The sequence below is a fragment of the Hibiscus syriacus genome, unplaced genomic scaffold (genome assembly GCF_006381635.1).
Source record: "Hibiscus syriacus cultivar Baekdansim isolate YM2019G1 unplaced genomic scaffold, ASM638163v2 tig00110299_pilon, whole genome shotgun sequence".
In the NCBI taxonomy this organism is placed as follows: domain Eukaryota; kingdom Viridiplantae; phylum Streptophyta; class Magnoliopsida; order Malvales; family Malvaceae; genus Hibiscus; species Hibiscus syriacus.
Genome location: NW_024062668.1, coordinates 162,344 through 187,668, shown reverse-complemented (window position 1 = coordinate 187,668; position 25,325 = coordinate 162,344). Strand labels below are relative to the sequence as shown.

General features: G+C 35.0%; 4 protein-coding genes and 1 pseudogene across 5 annotated transcripts; 2 read left to right on the top strand and 3 right to left on the bottom strand.

Moving 5' to 3' along the window:
* Positions 1–404: 404 nt before the first annotated feature.
* Positions 405–5,362, top strand: LOC120116502 (probable 1-deoxy-D-xylulose-5-phosphate synthase, chloroplastic). Of its 2 annotated transcripts, none has more exons than XM_039136975.1 (10): positions 405–422; positions 511–696; positions 1,286–1,405; positions 1,484–1,648; positions 1,839–1,989; positions 2,100–2,368; positions 2,888–3,170; positions 3,649–3,947; positions 4,146–4,426; positions 4,626–4,860. In XM_039136975.1, exons 2-10 carry the CDS (start codon positions 556–558, stop codon positions 4,741–4,743), a joined length of 1,827 nt encoding a protein of 608 aa, XP_038992906.1. In that variant the 5' UTR covers positions 405–422; positions 511–555; the 3' UTR covers positions 4,744–4,860. The 2 variants fall into 2 exon arrangements, with proteins under 2 accessions (XP_038992906.1, XP_038992907.1); XM_039136976.1 differs by lacking the exon at positions 405–422 and adding an exon at positions 5,003–5,362 and having other exon boundaries at positions 434–696; positions 4,146–4,406; positions 4,626–4,910.
* An 813-nt stretch (positions 5,363–6,175) lies between these two features.
* LOC120116475 (cytochrome b-c1 complex subunit 7-2, mitochondrial) lies at positions 6,176–7,381 on the top strand. Its single transcript, XM_039136958.1, has 4 exons — positions 6,176–6,301; positions 6,385–6,542; positions 6,937–6,984; positions 7,212–7,381. The coding sequence occupies exons 1-4, from the start codon at positions 6,208–6,210 to the stop codon at positions 7,278–7,280; spliced, it is 369 nt and encodes a 122-aa protein (XP_038992889.1). The 5' UTR covers positions 6,176–6,207; the 3' UTR covers positions 7,281–7,381.
* A 1,746-nt stretch (positions 7,382–9,127) lies between these two features.
* On the bottom strand, positions 9,128–11,238 carry LOC120116501 (chromatin accessibility complex protein 1-like). The gene is made up of 5 exons (XM_039136974.1): positions 11,142–11,238; positions 10,772–11,111; positions 10,295–10,379; positions 9,655–9,696; positions 9,128–9,436 (listed from the first exon to the last, which is right to left on the bottom strand). The coding sequence occupies exons 1-5, from the start codon at positions 11,195–11,197 to the stop codon at positions 9,351–9,353; spliced, it is 609 nt and encodes a 202-aa protein (XP_038992905.1). The 5' UTR covers positions 11,198–11,238; the 3' UTR covers positions 9,128–9,350.
* Positions 11,239–12,689: 1,451 nt separating this feature from the next.
* LOC120116498 (IRK-interacting protein-like) lies at positions 12,690–15,140 on the bottom strand. The gene is given in 6 exon segments (XM_039136972.1): positions 12,690–13,493; positions 13,495–13,543; positions 13,546–14,097; positions 14,100–14,307; positions 14,874–14,941; positions 14,944–15,140. Coding segments are annotated over 6 exon segments (1,743 nt in total). The 5' UTR covers positions 15,107–15,140; the 3' UTR covers positions 12,690–12,790.
* Positions 15,141–19,439: 4,299 nt separating this feature from the next.
* On the bottom strand, positions 19,440–25,097 carry LOC120116577 (annotated as a pseudogene).
* Between the last annotated feature and the right edge of the window lie 228 nt (positions 25,098–25,325).

Below are 25,325 nucleotides of genomic sequence, written 5' to 3'. Positions count from 1 at the left end.
GATAAAATCAACTAATATTGTATATGTAAACATAACTTTGCAAATTTAACCAAATAAAATATTATAAAGACTGTATGAAGCAATTTCAAATTTGATCAAATTAACAATTAGAAATATTTTTGGGAAAAAAAAGTTCAACAATACATTATCAATCCTAAAAATAAAGAAATCAACATCTCTTTACTCTATTGCTTGCAATAACAAAACTACAAAGCTATAAAAAAAAATTAACGAACTGTTTGTGAACTTATCGAGTTAAGTTGAACTTTGTTCGATTCAACTTGTTAAAATCTCGAGTTGAGTCAACCCGAATCGAACTTTAACCGAGTTGAATTCTAATTGCTCACGAGCTACTCAACTCTCATTATTTTGCAAAACTGATACTCTTGCAGTCGGTCTTTAATTTGTTCATCTTTTTCATAGATACCTTCTGATTGATTCTTTCCTCTCTGTTTCCTGCAACTAAGAGGTTCTATCAATTGTGAGTTTTAAAAAAAATTATCTTTTGCTGTGGATTTTACCGAATTACACTGAGTTGGGTCGGTGTTTTTCCTCATGGGTACTGCTCCAACTCAGTGCCCATCTGGAATCACTGCAAGTTTCCATGCCAAATTTGATAACAGAACTGAGTTTTCAAGCTCCAGTTTCCCATCCACTCTTAATCTTACGAAGCTTAGCTTTCACCCCAATTCCAAGGTATTATATATATATATTTTGTTTTTAAATCATATCTTTGGTTTGTGTATACAATATCATTTTGTTAATAGATTCTTGCTTTCCTGCAAATTTTATGGGCTAATGCAATTATGGTTATTTTTTGTGTTTAATGTTGTTTTCTTTCTAGATATCTGTGCTTTTAAGGCTGTAGCTTTGTACCTTATTAGAGGCATAACACATTTTATTTGAAATGTTTATCCATGGATGAACTGGAGTGATTTATTAGAAGCCGTGGAGGGAATTGGAAATGTTTTTTGGGTTGATTTTGTAATTGTAGAAATGACATTTGTAATTAGAGTACTGAATTTTATAATCTTTTTTTATTAGTCAATGTACCGGAAAAGCTAATAAAAAAACCAGCTGTATTTTCCTTTATTTTTGTTGAAAGACTCACCATTGGTAGTTATGTAAATGTCAATGGAAATTTAGCTTTAGCTAGTTCTGACCAAGAAACCGCTGTTTTTTTTTTTCTTCTTCCTATGCCATGAGTGTATGTGCATCGAATCTAAATTTGCTATGTTGCAAAAGCCATTAATTTGATTTTAATATCTGTTTTTTTGTGGTTCAGGGATTAGTAAATAGAATAGGTTCTTTGCCTGATATCGATGATTTGTTTTGGGAGAAAGTCCCTACACCTCTACTTGATGTGGTTGAAAGCCCCATTCACTTGAAAAGCTTGAGCATCAAGGTTTGTATTATGAGCCTTCCAATGCTTAATATCGATGCATATGGTTTAAGCATACTAAATAAAAGTTTGGCATTGCAGGAACTGAAATTATTAGCAGATGAAATCCGTTTGGAATTGTCTTCTACAATGTCAAAAACTCAGAGTTCTTTCAAGGCCAGTTTGGCGGTAGTGGAACTGACGGTTGCATTACACTATGTTTTTCATACTCCTGTCGACAAGATTCTGTGGGATGCCGGGGAACAGGTAACATCATATTCCATGCAGTTCTTAACCTGCTCCTCTTTCTTAGATTTTATATAAGGATGCTTCTATATCTATCTTGTTGAGCAAATGGTGAATGTGTTGAAGGAAGCGCCATATTGTGTATTTGCACCTCAATATTTGATCTATGCTCTGGAATTATTTCTTCTACTATTTTTTCTTTTCTTGGCAGACATATGCACATAAAATTCTTACAGGAAGGCGGTTCCTCATGTCTACACTGAGACAAAAGAATGGCCTTTCTGGCTATACTTCCCGAGCTGAGAGTGAATATGATCCTTTTGGGGCTGGGCATGGATGTAACAGTATATCTGCTGGACTTGGTAGTAATTTTGTTGCCTATTGTCTGCTATATTTTTTTAGCTTTTTATGGCATATTATTTTTTATCTTCAGAATGAAACTTGGAAAATTGAGATTCCTGCGTTGCATTAGGTATGGCAGTGGCACAGGATATTAAAGGCAAGCGAGAACGTGTAGTTACAGTCATTAACAACACCACAACTATGGCCGGTCAGGTCTATGAGGCCATGAGCAATGCTGGATATTTGGATTCAAATTTGATCGTGATACTTAATGACAGTCACCATGCTTTGCATCCAAAGATAGAAGAGGGCCCCAAGACATCTATCAATGCTCTATCCAGTACCCTTAGCAGGATTCAATCAAGTAAATCTTTTCGCAAGTTTAGAGAAGCTGCTAAGGTAAGTTTTTATGTAGCAGTCCTTCCTACATACTTGAGACTTGAGTAAACATTGAAGAAACATCTTTTCTTGTCCCTTCCTGTTTGTAAGTGAATACTCAAAGATGCATCACATTGAAAGCTGTCTCAAATGCAAGTGTATTTTTAATGTCACCTGCTGGTACTGCCTTGTTGGTTCATACATTTTCGTAAAACCCATTTGGACGTACTCTATTCTATCACACAATCAATTGTCAGTCTGTCTTATGCTGGGGATGATTGGAATTTGGAGTTCAGGAATTCAGAGAAAAATGCCTGGATTTTAGAGTTAACTGATATATTCTGTAAATAAGGTGATTATAAAATAAATGTTTGGATAGATGAGGTCCTTGGGCCGCATTTTGGCAAAAAAAAAGATTACGTGTTGGTAGTTCTTTCTTTGAAACTTCCATCGAGACAAGTTCAAAAGGAAATCGTTATGCTGTTTTAATGGTGTAGAAGTACTTCATTTCCGTGTAATAAATAAATCTTTATTTTTCAGGATGTTACCAAAAAAATTGGTATGGGAATGCATGAACTGGCAGCCAAAGTTGATGAGTATGCACGTGGTATGATGGGTCCACCTGGATCAACTCTCTTTGAAGAGCTTGGGCTGTATTATATTGGCCCTGTTGACGGACACAACATAGAGGATTTGATATGTGTTCTACAAGAAGTGGCATCACTGGATTCAATGGGTCCGGTGTTGATTCATGTGATAACAGAGGAAAATCAAGGTTCAGAAGCTGACCAAAAGAGAGGGACAGTGGAGCAGCAGCAAGAAGGTAGTCCTCCTTCTATATGTCCTTAAACCGTGTTTGTTACAAAAATTATTATCAATTCTTCTTCAATTAATGAGGCGTAATGCTAGTTTGACTCAAGTACAATTAATACATCTATTGTTGTTTACTATTTCTTTAATATGTAGATTACAGACAGAGATGGAAAACATATAATGATAGGGAACTTCGTTTTCTCTACGGTTGGTATATTATCTATGTATTGTCATGTATCATAATAGAGTGCATTCTCAAGGAGATTAATCACCTTCTGCTTTATAACGAATCGGTCTTTTGTCTTAATGCCCTGAGGAAATCAGCCCAGATCTGAAAATGACTAATGTTATGTCATTGATTTTTGTTTGCAAAGCTTTAATTTTTTCCATTCTCCTCGGGAAAAATTGTATGAAAACACCCCTTTTGGTCTCCTGCACATTGCATGCTTACTGCTAACCGCTCCTCACTACACTTATATTTCTTACAGGTTCAAGTTTAAATGGAATTTACGCTTTCTCAAATGGTGATAGTTGCCAAACTTATAGTGATTGCTTGGTGACGGCTTTGATTATGGAGGCAGAGAAAGACAAAGATATTGTAGTAGTTCATGCTGGAATGGAAATGGATCCATCACTTAAGTTATTTCGAGAACGATTTTTTGACAGGTTTTTCGATGTTGGAATGGCCGAGCAACATGCAGTTACATTTTCAGCTGGTTTATCATGTGGAGGGTTAAAGCCATTTTGCATAATTCCTTCTGCCTTCCTTCAGAGAGCTTACGATCAGGTTCTCTCTCTCCTCCCTCTGCACATTCACCGTGCACCTGCATGCACGATCGTCAAAATATTTTTTCATGATGTAGTGCTGCCTCTTTTAACCGTGTACTTATTTATGCATGTGAAATCTGGTGTTTTTAGTTGTTGCGCCTTAAGACTTTGTTCTACTGTGCAGAAGTAGATGTGGATAAAATTTTTATGCTTCCAGGTTGTCCATGATGTAGATCGGCAGAGTATTCCTGTGCGATTTGTCATTACGAGTGCAGGCTTGGTAGGATCAGATGGTCCTTTGCAGTGTGGGGCATTTGATATAACCTTCATGTCATGTTTGCCAAACATGATTGTCATGGCAGCATCGGATGAGGATGAGCTGATGAACATGGTTACTACTGCTGCCCAGATTGATGACCGGCCAATTTGCTTTCGATATCCGAGGGGTGCCCTAGTCATGAGAGAATATCCAATATACGTGGTGGAAATGCTCTTGAGGTTATCATCCTTTAAAGCCCTTTGTTTCTAATTTATTGGCTCGTATTTTTAGTTTTATTAATTGGAAAAAGTTGTATCAGGTAATGCCGATTAATAGTTTTTAAAGGCTTTCAACTCTTTAGATGTTTTCATATGTGAATTTCAAACACTAAAATTTTTCGATACTGTTTCGTCTTTTGAAATCTTGACCACAATGCAGATTGGAACAGGTAAAGTTCTTGTTGAGGGTAAAGATGTTGCTTTACTTGGGTATGGGGCAATGGTTCAAAACTGTCTCAAAGCTCAGGCCCTTCTTTCCAAGCTCGGTATTAGTGTAACGGTTGCCGATGCAAGATTCTGCAAGCCTCTCGATATCAAGCTTCTCAGGCAGCTTTGTAGCAATCATGACATTCTGGTAACTGTTGAGGAAGGTTCCGTTGGAGGATTTGGTTCCCGCGTTGCTCAGTTCATTGCGCTCGATGGACAGCTTGATGGAAGACTCAAGGTAATATAATCATTTAGCAGCTAGATTTTGAGCATGGGGTTGGGGGAAATATTCCTCGTAACACTGATGATTTACTGAAAGAATTTCCACAGTGGCGACCAATTGTATTGCCGGACAGCTATATCGAGCATGCATCGCCTGGAGAACAGCTTGCTCTTGCCGGGCTGACTGGACATCACATTGCTGCAACCACATTAAGTCTTCTCGGACGTACCCGTGAAGCTTTACTTTTAATGTGCTAGAATGTGGCGTGGTTCTTCCTTACCGGAGAGGGCTAAACAGAGAAGAGCAATAATATTGTTGCATTGATTATCCCTATAACGTGTATATCAGGGACTAAAATTACGATTGCAGTCACATTTTCGGTTGTATTGTGTTTATCGCGATTGCGGGCATAACGGGTGTTATTGTGGTCATTGCAGGTATTACGGTCATACAATAATGGTTTCGGATATAACACCGCTATTCAGATAGTGGACAGCTAGTGTATACTTCTCTAAATATGTTATAACGTGAATTGTCAAATTACCCCAGAATTATGAGTGAATGAATTTACAGAACTGTTTTTAAAATCTGTCTTAATTTCACTTTAAAAACTTTATGCACTATTTTTTCCAATAATATTTTAAAAAATATTTTTTTTAAAAACAATGAAATTTTAGAATCATTTTTTAAGATTAATAATCAGTTTTTACCTTTAAAAAATAAAAAAATGGAGAAAAGATGTGAAATATTATTTTTAAAATAATTTGTTCTTTAAAATTAATAAGATAGAACAAATTATTTTTCCAATATTATAATTTTTATAGTTTATTTATTTTTTATGACTATTAATATTGATATTTTTTTACTTAATCACTTTTTAAGTTTTTTAAAATTTTAAATTAGTTAAATTTAATCTTAACTAACTTAAATTTTATGATTTAACTACTTTTAAAAAGATAATTACCCTTTCATAGTTGCACTTTATTTACACTTTTTAGAATCTAAAGTGATAAGATCTGTAAATATTAATGAATAAATATATTTATCAATAAAAGCCTCGTAATTCAATAGAGTTACTAACGAATTTTAGTGATGATATTGACTAAATTGAAATGTTTTGTAATTGAGTAGCGAAATTAACAATAACCTCATAACTGGATGATACCTGTTTAATTTAACCCAAATAGTAACCTTAATGTTTCTAAGATGAATATATTGCCACGTCATACTAGACACTTCGAGAAGAAAAAAGATAGAAAGTAGAGACTATCATATAAGCGCAACTAAAATCTGAGGCTCGAGAAGAGTCGAAATGTCGTCGTTTTTGAAGTCACTCCTCGATCCCAAGAAGAACCCTTTGGCAGCCATGCACATGAACTCTGTTTCCAAACGCCTCCGTAGATACGGTACAGTTTTTCCTCCGCTACAACATTTATTCTGATTTCTTATTTATTTTTTTCAATTAATTTTATTTGGATGATTTGTTTAGGCCTTCGCTACGATGATCTCTACGATCCTTTATACGATCTGGATGTCAAGGAGGCGTTGAACCGGCTGCCCCGTGAGATCGTCGATGCCCGTAACCAACGCCTTAAGCGTGCGTTGGACCTCTCCCTCAAGCACGAGTATCTCCCCGAAGATCTTCAGGTTTTCTTTTCTTTATCTTCTTTGTTTTAACTTTATGTTAACAATTTTGAGTGCTTAATTTCAGAGATTTTCTTATTTGTTTATTTTTTTAGTAATTCTGAAACCGATGATATAACCATTTGAATTTTAAAGATTTTTTTTATCTTCGTAAAACATGTTAGGAAAATAGACTTGTTGTAATATATAAAATATTAACAGCAAAAATACTTCAAATAAAATAGTTCAAATCATATGTTTGTAAACCCACTCCATTTTGAAAGGAGACAGACAAGCCGGAAAAAATAGCATTAGCTAACTAGTGTTTGATATTTACATTCATCTTTCACTCAATGATTGTACTTTGAGGTCTCATAAAGTCATAATTGATTGGGTTTTTATTTTAATTTTTTCCCAGAAAATGCAGACACCATTTAGGAGCTATCTTCAAGATATGCTTGCTCTTGTAAGTTCTCCAATACTAATCTCTGTTGATTAGCTTATTGGTTTAGATTCCCTTTTGTCTGTTTTTCGTTTTGGCCTTTGCTTATTGCATGGAACCAGACATGTTTGTGTTCGACGACGCGGGTGTGATGACTTATTTCGATTACTTCGACATCGATACTCTCTGTACAAAAATGCAGAAGAAGTGTTTGAATTAAGATTGGTTTTTTGTTTTGGGTTTCTTTGTAGGTGAAGAAGGAGAGAGCAGAGCGTGAAGCATTGGGAGCTTTGCCTCTGTATGAGCGAACCATTCCTTGAGGTTCTTAAAGCTCTTTCTCTCTTGTTGATATTTGCCTTGAAATGATTTGCATGTTGTATCATATACTGCTTAGCTTAGCTTAAGTGGACATGAATTTTGCCTTTACCACTTGCAGATTGCAGTGATCTATGTTCGTGTTTGAATAGAATCTGTAGGATGGTTTAATCTGTTGCCAATATCCCACTAATAATAATACATAATCGTTTCTTATGCTTCAATGCAATCATTTTTACAGTAGTAAACTATCTGAGTTTTCGTAATTCTATTATGAAAGCCATTTATTTCTAGCTGCAATTCATACATGCCTTTTAAAAAACAAAATATTTTTCGATGAAATTGAGACAACATATTTTTTAACTTGTGATTTAAATCCAAAGAATTCTCAGTCCAGTCGTGAAGCTATCAACATTATTTAGGATAAAAAATATTTTACTTTATGTTTATGTTTCAAAAACCAGAGATTATTTTGGGTGATCGAATATTTATAAAATTATTATTCTAAAAATTATTATTTTAGAGGTTCATGTACAACTCGAATCAAAATTGAATATGAAAGTTATGTATGTGGAAGGTTAAGATACCTTCCTACCTAGACAAAGCTAGTACATTGTTTAATAATATATGTTGTTTCGTTTTTACAATAAATGAAACAAATAATAATAATAATTTGTAAATAAATAAACATAACACATAACAATTAAATAGCTTAAAGAAATAAATAAGTAAGTAAATATATAGGTTAATAAAACCAAATAAATAAAAGAGGTTAAAATTGCAAAAGGTAAAGAAATTAAAATGATTAAAAGTGCAATTAATTATGCAATAATAGTAAATTTTAGTATATACAAAGTTAGAAAGATCCTGAAAGTAATTTACCCAAAAATTAAAAAAAACCACAATCTTGTCAGATTCTAACTCGGATGCACAGGTTGCACCTCCAAAACAATATTATTTTGATGTCTGAATAATCTTCTATAAACGATATCGTTTTAAACGACTTTAAATATCATTTTTCACAAGTCGTGTCGTCGGGTACAAGACCTCTCAAGCATTTCATTATGCAGATTGCCTTCTCAAAAGTGTCCCGCTATCAAAGCATTATTATATATAAGAAGGTTAGGAGTAATGAATGCCCTGTCGATCCATCTCTTTCAAAGGCCATTTAACAGAACAGTACAAGTGACTATACTAGGCACAATACCCTTGCCAACAGGCCCCGTCCATTATTTCTCTTCTTCTTATTGAACCCCCAAACCTTCGACCATCTTTATTGGTTATTCTCCTCCCTTTTATTCAGTCTCGGAGCCACCCGTGGTGGGAAGTGGTTGGCTTTCCTGATGAGAGTGCCTCCTTTCTATCTTCCGGGAGTGAGTCGATTCCATTAACTAGAGATCTTCTAGGAAGCTTTATTCTACCCCAAAGACTACTACCAAGGAAACTCTCAGATGGGGAGGTACATGGTGAGTCTCTCCAAGATAACCATAATAAAGATCAAACCTCGATCAACAAATCTATGGGGACTCAAAGGAATGGTCTTGCGTGGCACATTATTCGCCAGGTCAGCCGATTAACATGCCACATCAACATTCCATCACTTAACAATAACAACCATTAATGTTAATTATCGATTTGTTATAATTTGATAACATTAGTGACTAATTCGTTAGTTTTTAAAACTTCAATAGAAAAACAAAAATTTACTCAAACCTATTTATGTAGTTTACCCACAAAACTATTCATTCTTGGCGAATGACAATCTAGAACATATCATTTACTTAAAATTGAGGTAAATATATTCAAGTGATTTTAATTCATAATCGAACTAAATATTAATTCAACTCGAGTCTAGTCCAATATAATGTCTTATTCAATCAACGCTCCGATGGTCAAGCCAAATTATGACCACTTTCGATTTTAGAAAAGATAATAATCCTATTATGAAATATATATTCCATAGGCTAGTGAAATAGTTAGATTTCATTGTTTGATGAAATTGGCAGGCCCCGTGTTAGCAAAACAAGTTTCCAACGTACAACAGTAAACAAGCCTCCGAGTTGGTCGAAGCAGGATCATTGTCTCTGTTCTCCTTCCCCTTTCTCAGTTGAATTCATCTCTTTCAGTGCATCCTCCGCTTTTATTTTCTGAGGGACATAATCTGCAAGTTTCCATCAAATGTAAATAATCATGGAAAAAGCTTGGAATTCCAACAACCTTTTACGAGATAGATCACGAATAAGAAAGGGCCGTGGAAAGGTGCTGATTAGTTCAAAAGCTTCAGTTTTCTATTTATTTGTTCCCTTTTTCCAGTTCTACGACTCCCAACTCAGATCAATCCCATATTCAGCGTCGTAAAGAGATCAAAATTAGCAATACCTGATAGGAAATCGTATCTCTTCCGTTCATGAACAACTGTTGCTGCAAAAAAAAAGAGGAGCACAAGCACCTCATTAACATGCACAACAAGCACAAGCAATGGAAGGAGATTATGTAGTGTGATATATTATAATTGAAAATCAGAAGAAAGAACCAAGTGCAATACCCAAAAACTCAGTTTCAATGACACAACAGCATTGTTCGCAGTGGATCCCGACCCAGACAAGCAAGGGGTCGGTTTCGATACAACATAGGAATCACTATCCATATATGACTCTAACCTCATAAACAGATCTTAAACTAAAAATTTTATAAGCTCGTCCATAGCAGAATTCTTCCTACCGATCAAACTATGAAAATGGACTGACTTTTTTTTTTTTAATTTCAGAAACATTTGTGTAACTATAGATATCAATATTTACGAACATATGACAGATCCAACCAAACCACTCAGAGATAAAATCATTCTGAACCCCAATTTTAACTGGAAATCCATCACCCGCTTCGATCCTTGCAATAGTATTTAGTGTTGTTTAGCCATGGCTCATGCTAATATTCTACATTTTAAAGACATTACAGTATCGCCGAATACAACCAGCAAAGAAAACAATGTATACAAGGAGGATCAAAAGCAACTTACCTAGGTGCTTATAGCTAAGCGATTTTTTACGATCCTTCACGGAGCATTTGTATCCATCTTCACAAAAATTTTCAAGGAACATTTCCTACAGAGATCAAGAATACATTTAGAAATTAATAAAAGATTCAAACACAGATAACAAAGCAAAGTGATGATTACCATTAGATCATCAAACAATGCTCATACCATTTTCCTCAGAGAAGAAGAAACCACATACACACAAAGAACTAAGTATATCGTACAAAAGGAAAAAAATAACCCAGTTTTGGCAGAATTTGAAAATCCCAACTTTCCAATACATTTTCAGTCAATCATGCATTCAAACAAACATAGACCCCATATATGACAGAAAAGCGTGAATCTTTATCAATCTTTAACCTTTGAAGATAAACGCATTGAAAAAAAAATATCACCTTCAAGAAAACCCTAAAGACATTCAAGAAAATAACCAAAAAAATGTAAAGAAGAAGGAATTACCGAGGCTTTGTTAACAAGGAAAACAACATCTTGAGAAATAGCCATACGAGAATCTTCAGTCTTGATTATCCTCTTGATTCTCTGCATTGGAAACCTACACACCGTTGTTTCTTCTCCTCCTCCATTTTCTTCTATTTTTTCCTTTCGTTTCCCCTTGTTGTCGGGTTTAACATTCTTGTGGGTCTTGTTCTCGTTTGATTCAGTGCTTGAGGATGGGTCGGGAATAACCTGGGACTTGACCGGGGCTCCATTGCTGCTCTTCTTCTTACTTTTGTCTGCCTTTGGCTTTGATTTGTTGGCTTTTGGAGAGACACTTGCTTTATTCTCTGGTTTTTTAATGGGTTTTTTTGACACTTTGGGAGCGGTTTTGTTGCTCTTCTCCTTCTTCGAGTTCTCTTCTTTGGGTTTCTTGGAAGAGGAGGCCATGGCGCGCTCTCTCACACACAGAAAATGGAAAAATCTGAACTACAAACTCCACAGATGAGAATTGAGATGTGATATCAAGGCCTTCATGTGGAATGGGCTCTTTCATGTTATCTTTAGATGGGCCAAGCACGAATATAGTCTAATCAAATGGAGTGAAAAAGACATAGGGTACGTCCTAAATAGGGCCTAATTTTTTTAAATTAGGATTAAATTGAAATTTTAATTAAATTCGGAGATCAAAATGAAATTTTGTATAAAAAATTTTTTTTTTTAAATTCGGAGACTAACTACTAGGGATTGTCATGGGTCGGATTTTTGGTCCATCCGACCCGAGAACAATGACTCCTCCACTTGAGATCCGACCCGCATGAAACAAGATTTCACTCGACCCGATAAATAACTTAAAAACACGATCCGACCCGAAATAATAAAAAAATAGTGACTTAATTGAAAAAATAATATAGAGGGGTATTATTGTAATTATCTATAAATATATAAGGTAAAATTATATTTTTCAGTCAGGTCGGATCGTGTATTTTTCACCACAAACCAAATCTGACTCAACCCGAACATCACATATAAAAAATCCGACCCAAACCTTATTTTATAAATAATTTAAAAAACCGACCCGATCAGGTCATGGCTGAAAGGACGTCTTTATATTTAAATAGTATTTTATACTGTAGTGTCAGAACTAGATCGTTGGCTATGTTGATCAGATTAAACGAGCAAACTTTAACTAAATATTTTATGTTTTGATTGATTTACGATATATTAAAGTATGGCTGCTGGAATTATTTTTCTAAATTTATATTTTTCTATTGGTGTTTCGTATTAGAAAACATATAAATAAAAATGTCCAATCTACAAACTTTTAACGAGTATGGAACATTTATGACATCATAAATTATTTTTGTTTGGCGGCTAATGAAAAAAAAAGAAAAAAAATATTTTTTAATAGTATGATGTCCATCTAAAGCATATCAAATGGCTCGATGGATATATTTTTGTTAATGTTTTAGATTCCACAGTGTTTTATATTCGAGTTATCGAAACAACGACTCAACAAAAATCATTTAGATAAAAGTATTTAAACATCGAATAAATTTAATTAGTAAAGTGTAGGAGTTAAAAATAGTTTATAAAAGTGAAGCTCAACGAATAAATAATTAAGGTAAACTATATCAGACACTGATGAAGTTTAGATCATGTATAGTTGATATCACCGAACTTTTAATTTCATCAATTATTGCATAGAAATTTCAATTTTGACTTCAATTATGTCATTAAATTGATAAAAGTTATCGTATTTTTCTCAATGATCTTAAGATTAGACACGAGTAAAATAGTTGTTTTTTTACATATATTTAGATACGAGTAAAATATCAAAATTCTTCGAGTATATATTTTCTTTGAAGAAATAATATATTCTTAGGTTAGACATGTACCTTAAATCTAAACATAAAGTGAGATTAGTAATCCATAAGAAGCCTATTAACACCCTTATATAGATTAAGACGTATAAGCTAGTTTACATGAAGCTGAATCTGCCCTTGAAAGAACCATATCAGAAAATAATGTTAAGCAAGTTGCTTAAGCTACAATTTTATATCTGCAAATCACCTTACACCTTAAAACCCTTCCCCGAACATAGAATCCAGGCATCGCCATGATCTTAACCCGACTCGGTCCGTGTGACTTCTGCCTTTCCATGAACACATCCTCCATGTAATGTGGATCAAAGGTTCTATTTTCTTCGACCCTTAAGATCCCCACTGGTGGATTGAATGAGAATGCCAGTAAATGAAGCAGCCATATGCATTTTGCTGCAACAAAGAAGGCTTGAAGCATCTGTTCCGGCCACGGTCTCGTCCAATTCAGCGTCGAAATGATTAAACTCATCTTCTGATCACAGAACTTACTGAATTCCTCACTGTAACATTTAGTCCCTTCCCTCAGCACTTCGTTCCAACTAAGGTTTCTTAGTGCAACGAACGACGAAAACTGCGCTTGGCGGTCTTGTTGAGGGTCCAAGAGCTTTGGGGATCCGTTTTTCTGAAACACGGAGTTCTCGAAATCTTGGTAGAGTGATTGGTTTATGTTTGCTTCCAAGTGGTATAATACCGCCTTTGAGTACTTTGAACTCAACGAAAGTTTATATGGTTGAAGAAGCAAGTTCAAGTTGTCCATTAAAGTACTGTCACTCTCTTCAATATGAGCAACAAGTGTCTTGCAGAATTGTTTCACCGATAATCTCGCTTCGGATACTATCTGCAAGAAACCCTCTACCATTACCTTCGCCGACCGGCATCGGGTCTTCTCCGTCGCCACTGATGGATTTCCCTTTCCCAAGCTTTCATTGATTTGAGAACCCTTTGTTTGTGTTGCTTGCCTTAAGGCTTTCTTCAGCTCTTCACAATAGGTTTCTAAGTACTCCAGCTTCTGCTTGAGGTCACCTAGTGAAGATCTCATCTCAACAACTTCCATCAATGCGGCATCCCTATTCTCATTTGCTTCCATCAGCTCTCTCTTCAATTTTTCTATGGATAATATGCCGAATTCCTTGAATATTTGCGAAACATCCTCCGATTTCGTTCGAGTCGGCGAATTCTCAGTCTTGTGTTTCTTCTTCAGCTTAGGGAATAACCACGAAATCATCCCTCGGTTCTTCGGCTGCGGTTGAACAGACGAGTGAGAGTCGGTTAACGGCACCACCGTATTCGAACTCTTGGTGTTCCTAACGTGTTCAGATTCCGCCGTTATAACGGCGGGCTTGCATCGATTGCAAGATGACAGTGACTTGAAATCGCCCAGACTATTTCTCCTACTCCTAGTGGACTTGTAAAATTCAGTTCCCGGAGATGTTTGTAGGACAGTAATGTGGTTTGCACAAGAACCGTAACGGACATTTGATCTTCGGCCGGACAAACATGCGAGTCAAAGGCGGGCATTGCCGGAGAGAGACCGTTCCTCGAACCGGAAATCTCTTTCTTATAATCTGATAAAACAGTTTCAGTGCCATTTCCTGCTTCCAAGCCATATTCATCCCAACTTTCAGATAAAACTTGGTTATTTGTATGGTATCTCGATAATGCTTCACCTTCATAACTCTGTCAAAATGTTTAAAATTAGTGACAAGGTAGGAGTGAACAAAATTAGACTGGACTCTAAGAAAAGCCATTCGACTTGACTCGACTAGTAATTTCATAAACTCGATTCGATTCAATTAAAAAAAATTAAATAAAATTTGCCTACAAAATAATCGATTCTATTTGAATAACTCAAAATTTTTGTAATAAGTTAATTGGTTTTCATGTTCGAATCGAGTTCTTTAATTCTATATATTATTATAGAAAACTGTTTAAATTAAAATCAATTAATACTATAATATTAAAAATATTTACAATTAAATAAATTCAAACGACTTACTCTCATAAATTTAACATGGAAAAGGATTTTTAAACAAAGTTTGAGTTATCACCTCGATTGACTTCAAATTTTTATCTCATAGTCATCACTAAGCATAAGTATTGCCATTTCACACAGATGACAGAACAAAAAAAAACACTTAACAAATCACTGTGAAAAAGCTAACTTTGATCCCTGGATCTATTGATTCATCGTTCAAACAAGTAATTTAAAATTAATAGAAAGAGAAGAGTGGAGATGAACTCACAGGAGTGAAAACAGGGTAATCTTGAGCAGACAACAGAGCAGCAGGGCGTGAAACAGGAGATGAAAAAAAGGGTATTTTTTATTTGCAGGGCTGTTGTTCCCCATCACCAAAGCTGCATGTAAAGCTCTAAGCTCCACTGCCTTGGCAATGGCGGCCTGTATATCTTGCCTGCTAACTTCATTGTTACTGTTATCATCACACTCTTTGTTTCGAAAGATTTGGGCAGCAGCCATGAACGGAGGATGAAACAGAGCACCACTGCATATACTAAAAATACACCAATGATGAATTTTCTTTACCCTTTTTTCCACGTTAAAAGAAAACAAGAACAAGGAAGAGGATTAGAAAGTGGGTATTTAAGGGTTGGATTAGATTTACAGAGATGAAGATGATATGAACCAGAAAGTTGAAAGACAGAGAGAAAGAGAGAGATGAATGTGTAGGCAGGGCCGTGGTAGGGTTTTCGGGCATGTACAAAAGGACCCTTATTTTTTAGATATATTTGATTTCGGGGTAATAATAGTGGCGTTTTCTTGACAAACGCCGTAATAGATCCACGTTTTATCAATAAAGCTATAATAATAGTGACGTTTTTAAAAAAAAAGTCGCAATAGGTCCATCTATAATAGCGTTTATTGATAAAACGCCACTATATATATATATTTTTTGGGACCCATTTATTGGAGGTCCTGCTCGGTCGCGCAGTTTGCGCCCCCAGCCACGCCCTGTGTGTAGGGTATGTCTCTCAAATCCAATGTCTGTTTTGTCTTTGATCTTAATGAATAAAGAGAATGACAACATGTGAATCTTAGAGTTGATGACTATTGATGAATTTGTAGCTAGATAGATCTAATTATAATGTAGTATATTTAGTTAATGATGAGATTAAGGAAGATTATATCAAGAGACTATAACTAAGTGGAGGGAATGATATAATTTCTTTGGAGGAGTCTCCAGATATATTAAGAAAAATTTCACAAGTCTAAAAATTTATCGTGTGGAAGAATGGCAATGAAAGGCGATAATATAAGTATAATATATGAAGTCGGTACATCAAACATAATTTTATATTCAAAATTGTAATATACAAAGTAATATACCAGTGAGGTAAATGGAGTATTTCAAAAAAATAAGGTTTAATATAAATTATATACATTGTGATCACCTTTAACTATTAAAAATTTAATAGATATTAAATTGAAAATGGAATTCCACGTAAGATTAAGGGAAATAATTTAGATAGAGAGTTCGTTGTTTTCCATAACCACTTTTGTTGAGGAAATTATTAGTTAAATGAAATAAAGGGTTTTAAGGCAACTACCCCAGCCTGCTTTTTCGAACCTCCACATGCACAAAACAAGCTTTCTACTTCTTTAATCAACGCCACTCCAACTAATCATCTCTTAATTAATCCTTAAAGATTCAAACTTTTTCCTCCAAAGAAAAAAATAAAAATCAATAGGCAGGGGACTTTGAAGATATTGTTTAAACATATTCCAATTCGTATTTCTCTTACATATTACAACAACAATAATATTAATCGAACTAAAACTCATAGAAGAAATTAATTATATTAAATTTCGAGTTTTGAGTGTATGGAAATATGGATGGTGTGCCCATGACACCTTTTGGATTCTTAACAAAAGAAGAAGAAGAAATTATTTAGACGGTCGTTTTGCCAGGGATGTATGGAATGCTATTCTTATTTCTTGTGGACTGTGATCTGACTTGTTTAGCTAGGATGATCGCCTCAACTGGCTGATTGATAACTTGAGGGGTAATTCCCTCAGTGTGCGGATTCTTAAACTTGCTTGGACTGGCTACCTGTATTATATTTGGGAGGAACGCAACTACAGAAGTTTCAGAGGTTTTTCTCGCTATGTTGATAGTATTGTAAATAGAATCAGGGAGTCTGTTAAAACCAAATCGTATAGTCATTGCATACATAGGATCGATGATGTTAATAGGCATATGTGCATAAGTTGGAGTCTGTTATAGTGCTGATACTTGCCTTGTATTGTTGCAGCTGAGCTGCATTCTTTTTTTTTTCTGGATGGCATATAATTTACTTATCCAAAAAAAAGAATAAATTATTTATCAAAAGAAAAAGGAAAGGTTCCATAGTAGGTTATGACATTTACCTATTCAATCTCTTGAATATTACCTTGTAAAAGGAAAGGCATTAAATTAGATGATTGTAGGGTTATGCTTGGGAATATGTAGCCCAACCATAAACCTTTCATTTTCATTTCCAGACATAGCCAGAAACAAACAAAAAAACACAACAAAAAGGGTGGCTTCCATGTCTCTTTCTTTGTACTCAAAACCAAATAGACAACACTTCAACAGAGTCCCAACATCATTTCTAAAACTTTGCTTCTCTTTTCCCCCTCGAATTATCGAGTATTAGAGTTCGAGCTCGAGTCCAACCGAGGATCGAATTGTTTAACTTTTAAACAATAAGAGTTTATTAGACATTTAAATTTAAAAGTTTTAGGGGTAAATTATATATTTAGTCATCTAAGTATCATTTTGGTTTGGTCATCCGACTATTATTTTTATTTTCAAAATCATACCTAAAATTACGTTTTGATCATTCACCGTTAAAAAATAACATTGATATTGACGTGTCACCATAAGATAATAGTACGTCATCATTGAAAAATAAAAAAAAAATCACGCCAGTCAAGGATAAACGTAGGATTTTATGCTAAGGGTGGCATACTTATACAATTTTAAGGGGTGAACTTATAAAATTTTAGGAGGACAAAAACAAATTATCAATAGAAAATATCTAAAATGTAACATGAACTTGAAATTTTCAGGGGGAATGATTGTCCCACTTGCTACCCCTCGATCTATCCCTAATGCCAGTAATTCTGTTTATTTTTTAATAGTAGGTTGCCGAATTAAAACAAAAACATACATTAGGTATGATTTTGTAGAAAAATAATTTGATAACCAAAACAAAACAACGTAATAGTTATATGATTAAACACGTAGTTCACCCGGATTTTGAAAAAAAATAATTTGTACAATTTTTGGTCTGCCGTGCCATGTTAAATACTCTTCCAAAGGTAAAAAGTAGAAGAGAAAAAGGGAGGTTTGTGGGTGGAAAAACTTGGACTTTTTGTCCCGTTTCGTTTGTTTTGTAGTATTTATCATTCAACAACTAATTACTTTACATTTTCTTAACATTTGTTAAAACTAAATAAAAAATAAATAGCAATTATATTATAATATTATTAGCTTTGTACTGGTTTGATTGGAACTGTTTTGGAAAATAGTATAGGATTATTAGTTAATAGATTCTATCCTATGTTGTTTTGAAATATGTGATTCTAGGCAATGCTGGAGAGTAAAGTAGATGTTGAATTATAAAAATAAGACTATACGAGGAAAAATATTAAAAATACAACCAAACAATTCATTGAAATAAATATAAATAAACTACACTTCTGGCCATAGAGGATAAACACAATGATGGAGCAAGAATGATAGATTAGGGGAAAATATAAATAGTAATAAATATGGAAGTTCACTTTTTTTTTTTTCTTATTGAATTTTTTATTTGCTCTTATTTTGATCACTCGGATGTTAAATCATAAATAAGGTGACATGACAATCATGTATATTGATGTGGACTACTTTTATTGACGTGGAATTCATATGACATCCACGCATTTTCTCTTTTTTCGTTCTTTACTTATATTCTTCCTCCAAAGATGAAAGTTTTACAATTTCATCTGTGTCACTTGATGCTGTAATTACCATCCTTCGGAGTCTTCTTCGATGCTACAATTACAATTTTATCATCGATAAATCAAAAGGAATTTGATACTAGGTTGTTTTTTCACAAAAATAAAGAAAATTTTAGGGCCATTTCATAATTTTGGAAGAAAAATGTTCAATCATAGGTTGTTAAATATTTGACGACATAGTAACTAAATATGAACCATCAAAGTTTAGTGAGTAAAATTTGATGACATCATCGAAAACTTTTTATTCATCGATTAAACCCAAGTCTTCTTCATCTTCACTAGAGAGAACTAAAAAAAAAATTGTCCACGTTGTTAAGAGTTGCATCGTTGTTCTCCATTCTCTCCATAGCTCTCTAACCAATGACCTACTTCGACGATAGCTTGATGTGAAAATGCATTTGTGAAAGGTGACCTACCTGAAGAAGTGTACATGCAAGAAGTGTACCTGAAAAATGAGTAAACTCGTGATTTTTTGTAGGGCACTGGTATATTAGGATGCAAGTCTTGTTCCATTGGATCGAAATTCTCACCAGAAGTTTGGGCACCAGGATCCATTCTAGATAATCATACCCAACAGTTAATATATTTAGAAAAAAAAATATTTGGTATATCTGGGAGGTATGGGGGTGTCATATCATTGTAAGAGGAGTAAAATGAGAAACTTGTCACCTTTATAGGTATCTTATACATTTGAATTTTAACCACAATTTTCACAACCTGCAGCTTATTTTAACAACAGTCTTGTGAGAAAGCCAAGCAAATATGCCTCGCTGCCTCCGTTTTCCCGTTATCTACGAAAGCTGCATCAAATTATAAAGTTTCTAGTAGGAAGTTGACCATGGTTCTGTAAGTGGATTGCCATTTCTGCCAGCAACTTCCTTAACTCCTCATTTCTAGGGTGTGACTTGTCTCCCTTTCGGAACTCATGAACAATGCCATTTACTTCAATCAAACTGCAGCCCGGAGCCTTCTTCATTTTTCTTTCTTTCATTATCTTCCTCAATTTTAGAGCATCTTTCCATCTATTTGCAGATGAATAGATGTTTGACATGAGTATATATGCACCGTCTCTTTCAGGTTCGATAGCTACGAGCTTTTTCATTACGGTTTCCCCAAGCTCAACTTTTCCATGAATTTTGCAAGCTCCTAGTAATGCACCCCAAACAAAGGCATCAGGCTCAATTGGCATGTTTGCTATAAATTCTTCTGCTTCGTTTATTAGCCCAGCACGACCTAGAAGATCAACCATACAACCATAGTGCTCCGTTTGAGGTTCCAAATTATAAACTCTTGATATGTCTTCAAAGTGTCTCCAACCCTCCTCTACCATTCCCGCATGACCACATGCCGAAAGAACACCGACAAACGTCACTTCATCTGGTTTGATGCCTACCACAGGCATCTCTGCAAAGATATCCAATGCTCTCTCGGCTTCTCCATTCATTGCGAATCCAACAATCATGGCAGTATAAGAAAAGACATCTTTGCATTCCATTCCTCGAAACACACCAAAAGCCTGTTCTATGCTTCCACACTTAGCATACATATCCACCAACGCATTTCCTATAAACCCATCTGCCTTGATCTGATTTTTATCAATATACGCATGAACCCATTTTCCTAACTCGAGCTTCCCAAGATTACTACAGGCATTCAAAACGGCAACTAGAGTAACACTATCAGGCTTAAGACCTATCCCTTGCATATCATGAAAAACATGCAATGCTTCCTTAAACTGTCCTTGCTGAACTAGACCAGATATCATAGAATTCCAAGAAACCACATTTTTCACAGGCATTTCCTCAAACAACTGACGTGCGGAGTCCGCATCACCACACTTCATATACATATCTACCAGTGCATTGCCAATAAAAACATCGGATAAACATCATGACATCACATATTCTCATGGATTCGGGTGCCTAAACTCAAGTCTCCTAGCCTAGAACAAGCTGAAAGGACGACAACGAGCGTCCTCTTATCGGGTTGTAAATTTGCTCTGCACATATCAAAGTAAGCCCGAATGGCTTCTTTGGCAAAACCCATTTTAACAAAAGCTTGAATAAGGGTGGTCCAAGACACCAAGTCTCTTTCAGGACTTTGATCGAACAGTTCTTTAACATATTGAGTAACCCCACAGACAGCATAAAGACGCATCAGGGTGTTGAGAACATAAACATTGGAACTAAGACCAAACTTAACGGAATGTGCATGGATTTGTCGGCCTTCTTCAAGGGCACGGAATTTGGCACATGATTTCAAAACATAAGGAATAGTATAAGTGTCGGGATAAATACCCTTGGTTATCATTTCCCTGTACATGCTATGCTTAGTGAGGAACTGGAAGCGAGTTTATACACACCTCATGCTTTTAGATCTCACATAGAGGGGAAGATGATGATAATGATCTAAATCTGCACTGAAAAGGAAATTAATCAAATGAGTATAAAACCTAAGCGAACATAAGAAAGGATTTAACTCTCTGCTCAGTGTTCCGCTCTCATCTTCTCTTGCAGAGGCATCAGAACACAAATATTTGAAGGTACGAGAGAATGGAACTGCAAAAACAGTCTCACAGGGAATCGAATCTCGATTTGAGTTATTGAGATGATCGATGTCTTTTGTCGGCCACTGAAGAATTCGGTATCTTAGTTTGTCTCGGAGTGAAGGAAAGGTGAGTGCTTGACAGAGGAGTGAATGGAAAGTAGATCTAGGGTTATTATATCAGTAATATTCAAATATGAGCACATAGAAAATAGATTTAGGTTTGTTTGGTTCCCAAAATATTTTATTATTTTATTTGATTTGTTTAATAGAAATGTAAATTATAATTTTTAGTTAAAATATAATATTTTTTTAATGTTTATTTTGTTAAATTACCATTTTGATATGTGTTCCTTTTAACAAATTAAATTTTAATATAAAATTATAAAGGCATACTTCTAAAATTAGCCTCACATTAACCAAAATGATTATTTTGATCCATATTCTTTTTTAGATCATTTTAGTCCTAATATTTTATTTTGGGACAAAAAGGCTCATTCGTGAATGAAAATCGCTACTTAACAAATTGTTAACGTTCCAAAATAGTGGTATTTTTACCATAAAATGAATGTTGAGGACTAAAATTCTCTAAAAAAGAATAAGGATAAGAGTGACCATTCAGTAAGATGTTAGGGATTTTTTTACCTTAAAAGAAAAGGTTGGAGGGTCAAAATTCTCCCTAGAAAGAGATAGGTCAAAATGACCAATAGATATTGAGGGTTAATTTTAGTATTATGTCAATTACAAATATTTGAATTAAAGTTCATAGCAATATTTTGATCATTACACCATCTAACTTTTGAGAAAAAATATATTTAACATATAATTAATATATCAAACTTATATTTTTTTTAAAAATCATAAGTATCACTCAACTTTTAGATAAATTACTAATTTCATCACTCAACTTTTTTCACTCCTATTTTGATCACTAAAGTTCACTTTTTTTTATTTTTCTTATTGAATTTTTTATTTGCTCTTATTTTGATCACTCGGATGTTAAATCATAAATATAAGGGTGACATGACAATCATGTATATTGATGTGGACTACTTTTTATTGACGTGGAATTCATATGACATCCACGCAATTTTCTCTTTTTTCGTTCTTTACTTATATTCTTCCTCCAAAGATGAAAGTTTTACAATTTCATCTGTGTCACGTTGATGCTGTAATTACCATCCTTCGGAGTCTTCTTCGATGCTACAATTACAATTTTATCATCGATAAATCAAAAGGAATTTGATACTAGGATTGTTTTTTCACAAAAAATAAAGAAAATTTTAGGGCCATTTCATAATTTTGGAAGAAAAATGTTCAATCATAGAGTTGTTAAATATTTGACGACATAGTAACTAAACTAAAATATGAACACATCAAAAGTTTAGTGAGTAAAATTTGATGACATCATCGAAAACTTTTTATTCATCGATTAAACCCAAGTCTTCTTCATCTTCACTAGAGAGAACTAAAAAAAAAATTGTCCACGTTGTTAAGAGTTGCATCGTTGTTCTCCATTCTCTCCATAGCTCTCTAACCAATGACCTACTTCGACGATAGCTTGATGTGAAAATGCATTTGTGAAAGGTGACCTACCTGAAGAAGTGTACATGCAAGAAGTGTACCTGAAAAATGAGTAAACTCGTGATTTTTTGTAGGGCACTGGTATATTAGGATGCAAGTCTTGTTCCATTGGATCGAAATTCTCACCAGAAGTTTGGGCACCAGGATCCATTCTAGATAATCATACCCAACAGTTAATATATTTAGAAAAAAAAATATTTGGTATATCTGGGAGGTATGGGGGTGTCATATCATTGTAAGAGGAGTAAAATGAGAAACTTGTCACCTTTATAGGTATCTTATACATTTGAATTTTAACCACAATTTTCACAACCTGCAGCTTATTTTAACAACAGTCTTGTGAGAAAGCCAAGCAAATATGCCTCGCTGCCTCCGTTTTCCCGTTATCTACGAAAAGCTGCATCAAATTATAAAGTTTCTAGTAGGAAGTTGACCATGGTTCTGTAAGTGGATTGCCATTTCTGCCAGCAACTTCCTTAACTCCTCATTTCTAGGGTGTGACTTGTCTCCCTTTCGGAACTCATGAACAATGCCATTTACTTCAATCAAACTGCAGCCCGGAGCCTTCTTCATTTTTCTTTCTTTCATTATCTTCCTCAATTTTAGAGCATCTTTCCATCTATTTGCAGATGAATAGATGTTTGACATGAGTATATATGCACCGTCTCTTTCAGGTTCGATAGCTACGAGCTTTTTCATTACGGTTTCCCCAAGCTCAACTTTTCCATGAATTTTGCAAGCTCCTAGTAATGCACCCCAAACAGGCATCAGGCTCAATTGGCATGTTTGCTATAAATTCTTCTGCTTCGTTTATTAGCCCAGCACGACCTAGAAGATCAACCATACAACCATAGTGCTCCGTTTGAGGTTCCAAATTATAAACTCTTGATATGTCTTCAAAGTGTCTCCAACCCTCCTCTACCATTCCCGCATGACCACATGCCGAAAGAACACCGACAAACGTCACTTCATCTGGTTTGATGCCTACCACAGGCATCTCTGCAAAGATATCCAATGCTCTCTCGGCTTCTCCATTCATTGCGAATCCAACAATCATGGCAGTATAAGAAAAGACATCTTTGCATTCCATTCCTCGAAACACACCAAAAGCCTGTTCTATGCTTCCACACTTAGCATACATATCCACCAACGCATTTCCTATAAACCCATCTGCCTTGATCTGATTTTTATCAATATACGCATGAACCCATTTTCCTAACTCGAGCTTCCCAAGATTACTACAGGCATTCAAAACGGCAACTAGAGTAACACTATCAGGCTTAAGACCTATCCCTTGCATATCATGAAAAACATGCAATGCTTCCTTAAACTGTCCTTGCTGAACTAGACCAGATATCATAGAATTCCAAGAAACCACATTTTTCACAGGCATTTCCTCAAACAACTGACGTGCGGAGTCCGCATCACCACACTTCATATACATATCTACCAGTGCATTGCCAATAAAAACATCGGAATAAACATCATGAACATCACATATATTCTCATGGATTCGGGTGCCTAAACTCAAGTCTCCTAGCCTAGAACAAGCTGAAAGGACGACAACGAGCGTCCTCTTATCGGGTTGTAAATTTGCTCTGCACATATCAAAGTAAGCCCGAATGGCTTCTTTGGCAAAACCCATTTTAACAAAAGCTTGAATAAGGGTGGTCCAAGACACCAAGTCTCTTTCAGGACTTTGATCGAACAGTTCTTTAACATATTGAGTAACCCCACAGACAGCATAAAGACGCATCAGGGTGTTGAGAACATAAACATTGGAACTAAGACCAAACTTAACGGAATGTGCATGGATTTGTCGGCCTTCTTCAAGGGCACGGAATTTGGCACATGATTTCAAAACATAAGGAATAGTATAAGTGTCGGGATAAATACCCTTGGTTATCATTTCCCTGTACAATGCTATGCTTAGTGAGGAACTGGAAAGTGCTTTGATTAATGAATTGTAAAAGCTAAGCTGCAAATGAGGAGTGTCCAAGTGGTTGACAAGTTCTCTGGCATAGTTAAGGCTTTCACGGGAAGAAGGGTTGATAAAAGATAGTAATTTGGAGCAGATGAGTTGGGTTTGGAGAGGCCTTGTTTTGATGGTTAAAGCATGCAGTTGTTTGATTTCTCTTGTAGATTGGCATGATTCTAAACTGTCAATGTAATTGGTATGTGGGATTTTTGGAGGAGAATTGGAAGGGTTGAAAATTTTTGAAGAAGAGATGATTGGATTCTCCATTTTGAGGAATTTAAGCATCACATTTCAGGATATTTTCTACACAAGAAAAATGGTGGTTAAGGTTGTGGAACCAGAGAGACCATGTTATTCGGCTTTTGTCTCCTGTTATTACTTATCACTGGAACATTAAACGATCCCTAATATTTGAGATACATGCACCATTACTCAATTTTAGAATTAATTACATCATATGTCCCCAAACCATGATCCTAATTTTAAAGTGGCCCTTCAACTTTTGAATATTTCAATTTCATCCCTAAACTATGATTTTCATTCTAAATTAATCCTTAAAATTCTGAACATTTCAATTTCATCCCA